We start from the raw sequence: 4602 nt of genomic DNA, 5'->3' as shown, positions 1-4602 counted from the left end.
AAGAAATTACAATGATGTACATTGCTATTATTTACTCTTGGATGGCACTTTATTTGTTCATTAAATTGCAGATTTGTGTTGCTGTATTGCTGTCATTTATTTTCATATATTCATTATTGATTTGTATGAAGCATTATGTAATGTTAGTTAATGACTTGTGTATAGAAGTTATTACAAAGTGTTCAATCATGTTATTGGACTGCAGTTCATAAGGAAGCAGAACTGCGAGTCAGTGTTTGTCTGGTGAGTGAGTGTGAGTCCGGAAGGAGCTGTTTTTCCTGAGGCTGGAATGTGCGGCTGGACTCTGCAGCAAACTCTCTCAGTGCTGCTCTTCACTGGGGAATGTGGCAGTGAGAAGTGATTTCGCCTTTATAACTATTTGAAGATGGACAAATCACACGGCCCGATTTTCCTGTTGATCTGCGTGGGGTTTATGTGTCATGTGGCACACACTGCTCTCATGGAGAAACTGGCAGACTTCAAGATCTGTGCAGACAAAGACTGTTCATGTGAGTTACACTAATTATCACACTACACAACTAATATGGCAAAGCTGTTTTTAATTACTTGAAAGCAATGTTAAGCTAGGTTTTAATTATGATTACTATTGCCCAAAGCTATTTCTGTTTGATAGATGTTTGTAGCTTACATTTTATTGAGAGGCAGGTTTCTTAGTGACAACTTAGACCACATGTTGGTCAACAAGTTTTCAACACACTGCACCTTCTTTCTTGGGCAATAGTTGTGGGAATATTCAGTTATTGTTGTAATTTTGTAGCTAAGATGAAGAGAACAGTTTAAGAAGTCATGTGGTTTTGCCTCATGCATTAGATGTGATCTCAGTGGCTAAAGCTCTTGAAGACTACGTCGCTTCAGACTGCAGATACATAAACCTGAGACGAGGCCAGATGATCTACGTGTTTTCTAAACTCAAGCCTGTAGAGGGAGCCGGAGTCTTCTGGTCTGGAAGTGTGCGTCTCTTTACATTTGACATTTCCCTCAGCTGATTTGTCTGCAAACCTAGAAATCACAGCAGCAGCTTTGCTTTTGCAGGTCTACGGCGAGCGCTATGTAGACCAGATGGGTGTGATTGGATATTTCCCCCGTAACTACGTCAACGAGACGCATGTTTTCCAGAAGAAAACGGTTGAGATGCCAACCACTGTAAGTATTTAATCCACTACTCTTCATGTTATACTTTTTATTCTGATAATGCATTATATATTTTGTTTTCTTTCTCACTAGGACATGGACTTCTTCTGTGCTTAAAGACAGCAAATAACACCAGTGTTTCTCCACCATTTCTCCAACTCTAAGGCCATTTCACAGCAATATTCAAAGCCCCCCAATAGGCCTAGTTTTGTCTTTAAATCTTATTTTAATCTATGGGTACTTTCTGTAAAGTAAATAAGTCACTAAAAAGAGCCAAATGTTTTCAGGGATCTCAAAACAATTAATTCACACAACTTTTCTAGTCATTTATAATAAGAATTAGGGATAGAGATTTTAAACATATAATTTCTCACAATTTCTACATAAAATTATTTTTTTTAAAAAAAGTATATTCTTTATAAAAATGCCCAAAACTCTTGTAATTAGTCTACCTCATTTATCAAGACATTCTTAGCTTATTTTAATGGCTTTTTGTCTTATTTTAAATCACTTCAAGTCAGCTTGAGGCCCATTTGGAGGTTTGCTGAAGCCCTCTTGTGAACCCCAGATGCATTGCTTAATGTATTTACATTTTTTTATTTTCTGCATTTAAATATGCATTATTTAATATTTTACTTTGAATCTAAAGATAGCTAAGGACTATTGCCTTTCTGTACCTTTAATTGTATATTCTGAACCTTTCCATGTGCTACTGAGGATGAACTGAATGAGTTATACCTGTTTTTGAATAATCACATAGTATTTTATTATTTGGAGCCAATTTTAAATGAATTATGTGACTAAATGACAGCCTGGAGTAGAAAAGTACAGGAAAGTAGTTCAATATTTGTATGTTATGGTGCGTCTTTTGGCTATATTTACACAACCTCTTGCCACAATAAACAGGATGCATGCAAACTCCTGAGCAGATCTGAATAACTTCTTTAACTGACCGGTTATGTAAAGTCCACAGAGCTTCAGAACTGTTCAAACTCATGTAAGTAACACATTTTGTGTAAAAGCTAACCTGCAGAATATTTCACACAAAATTCATACCTTATTTTTCTAAATGCTGACCTCAAGTTATTGGCTAGTTCATTAGCTCATAGAAGTCTTGGTGTAAATAAACGCGAGTTAATAAAGGTTGTTCCCGTGTGGACGTGGCTGCAGCGGAGACCAGTGCTCTCTGTATGTGTGCGGATTCATCTCTGATATGCGCTCTGTCCATTCTGATGGAGTTTAATAGCAGAAAATTGAAGGTAATTACCTTGAAGAGCATTCTCTCTCTCTCCCTCTTGCTGTAGTGACATTAATGGATATTACCAAATTCAATTTGCAGTCTTGAATGGAGCTTTTGTTTTCCAGTGTCAAGCCTTTCAATTACTTACTGCAGTGTAGGCAACCATAACCTTATTTCATGTTTTGTATGTGGATCATAATTTGCCTGTAGCAGAAGGAACAGAGATAAAGATGCTGTGAAAGACCAAAAGTGACCTCTATTCCTCTGATGCACTGTATCTGACAAATGAAATTGATCGTTTGGGCAAAAATGGAAATTCTGACATCATTTACTCCCCCCTCATGTTACTGAAGTCACGTAACACTTTACGTTAAGGTTTCCTTTGTAAAGCGTTTATAAATGATTCATTTGCACATGCATTATAAATCATTGATAAGCAGCTGGAAAAGAGTGTTATTAATGTAATACCTGACAAATAGTGAGCCATTTTTAACTCACATATTATAAATGCTTAATATATATATTAATTTATATTTATTTTAGAGTCAGTGGAGAAAAGAGAATCAGGGGATCAAGTCAGTGTGTTTGCTTTTGCAGTGTTTCAAGTCAGAAAACCAATATGGACACATCCATTGCTAGCAATACCAGTCCATTAAAAGCACATAAAAAGTGGCACTTTGCACAAATAATGCCATAGTATCATATCCATGGATAGAGGCTGGAGAGTACTTTGTGCACCACTGAGCTAACTGAGACACAGTCAAACATAAATGCTAATAAACAATCTATTCCTACTGTTTCTCTTCAGTAAATGCACTGACCAGCCATGCTGGATCCTGAAGTTGTGATTCCTTCAAGATTCAAAGTTGGAACTGACTTGGGAGGGCGTTCCATTTAAAAGTTCCTACTGGGAATTTGGAATTTCCAACTTCCAAGTACAAATGGGACACACCAAAACTCTTCTAGAATATTATAAACATCAACTTCACACTTTACATTAAGGTTCACGGGCATTCACTTTATATTAAGGTGCACTTTTACAAGTTATTAACAGTTCACAGGTGTCCAGTTTACATTAATGTTGACTTTGCAGGTTAATAATGATTATAACTCATTAATAAATCATTCACAGGTGTTCACTTTACAACAGTGTTCCCCAGCCACTGTGTTGCGGCAGCTACACAGGTTGTCAGGTGTGTTGTGAAAAATGATCAAAACTTCCCATCTCTGCTACATTCTGTTATTATTTCAAATTAATGCTTTTTGTCATCCTTATGTCTGTTTGTGGGTTTTACAAATGTTTAATCAATGAAAGCATTCGAAAGAGCTCATAATGCTATGGATCCTCAAACTGTCAGCGAAACTCCACCCGTGCATTTGGAGACAGATCTCTGCTTGTTCGCAATGCAAAGGTAAATAAAGAACTGATGTTTGAAATAAGTACAGCGTTTACTCAAAACACACTGTGTCTATAAAAAAATAATGTTTTTTGTGTGTGGTCGAAGAGTGAAGAAGAGTTTTATTTGCTGTCTAGTTGTAGCTAATATACTTTCTTTCACATTATGAAATTTTGGCCAAATGTATTAAACACAAGAAAAACTGAGCGCCAATATAGCTTTAAAATACGTTATAACCTGTAAGTCAATGAAAATTTAATGTGATGAACTTATGCGTAATGTGCAGTGTTGAAAAGGTTACTTTGGAAATGTAATAGGTTACGGATTACAAGTTACCCTATTTAAAATGTAATACGTAGTGTAACTTTTAAATTACTTTATTAAAGTAATGTCACTTATTACATTTAATTACTTTTTGATTACTTTTCTAAATTTCTAATATTTTCAACTGTTAAACATTTTGAAACATTTAAACCAGGCACAGTTAACATTACGGTAGCACTCAACACTGATTACTGTCAGACTTACAAAATCCTTCATCACTTGAATTAAGATCATAATAAGTAAGTACGATGTAATATATATTTTTATTTTGCGATAACAACTGGCTGGATGTACATTATCCCACGTATTACACAGCTGTTTGCCACAGAAGTAAACAATTAAATACGAAACACTGATCTGAGTTGAAATATTTGAACACAAAGCTTCCATGAAGAAATCAGTTGCTAGCAAGTGACAAGTTTAAACTAGACGGACATTTAAAGGACACAGTGCAGTCACACCACTTTTATTACACAACATTTCACCACA

General features: G+C 35.6%; 1 protein-coding gene across 1 annotated transcript; it reads left to right on the top strand.

Annotated features, from left to right (window-relative positions):
* Nucleotides 1-259: 259 nt before the first annotated feature.
* Nucleotides 260-2311, top strand: LOC127174806 (otoraplin). Its single transcript, XM_051125394.1, has 4 exons — nucleotides 260-509; nucleotides 832-971; nucleotides 1054-1164; nucleotides 1246-2311. Exons 1-4 carry the CDS (start codon nucleotides 386-388, stop codon nucleotides 1267-1269), a joined length of 399 nt encoding a protein of 132 aa, XP_050981351.1. The 5' UTR covers nucleotides 260-385; the 3' UTR covers nucleotides 1270-2311.
* The last annotated feature ends 2291 nt before the right edge of the window (nucleotides 2312-4602 follow it).

Source organism: Labeo rohita, chromosome 13, assembly GCF_022985175.1.
Source record: "Labeo rohita strain BAU-BD-2019 chromosome 13, IGBB_LRoh.1.0, whole genome shotgun sequence".
In the NCBI taxonomy this organism is placed as follows: domain Eukaryota; kingdom Metazoa; phylum Chordata; class Actinopteri; order Cypriniformes; family Cyprinidae; genus Labeo; species Labeo rohita.
This window is presented reverse-complemented; position numbering and strand designations above follow the sequence as displayed.

Coding starts and splice junctions, on each gene's coding strand:
- LOC127174806 (XM_051125394.1), top strand. CDS start 386: ATGGACAAATCACACGGCCCGATTTTCCTGTTGATCTGCGTGGGGTTT. Junction 510..831: donor TGCAGACAAAGACTGTTCAT/GTGAGTTACACT, acceptor CTCATGCATTAG/ATGTGATCTCAGTGGCTAAA. Junction 972..1,053: donor GAGTCTTCTGGTCTGGAAGT/GTGCGTCTCTTT, acceptor TTGCTTTTGCAG/GTCTACGGCGAGCGCTATGT.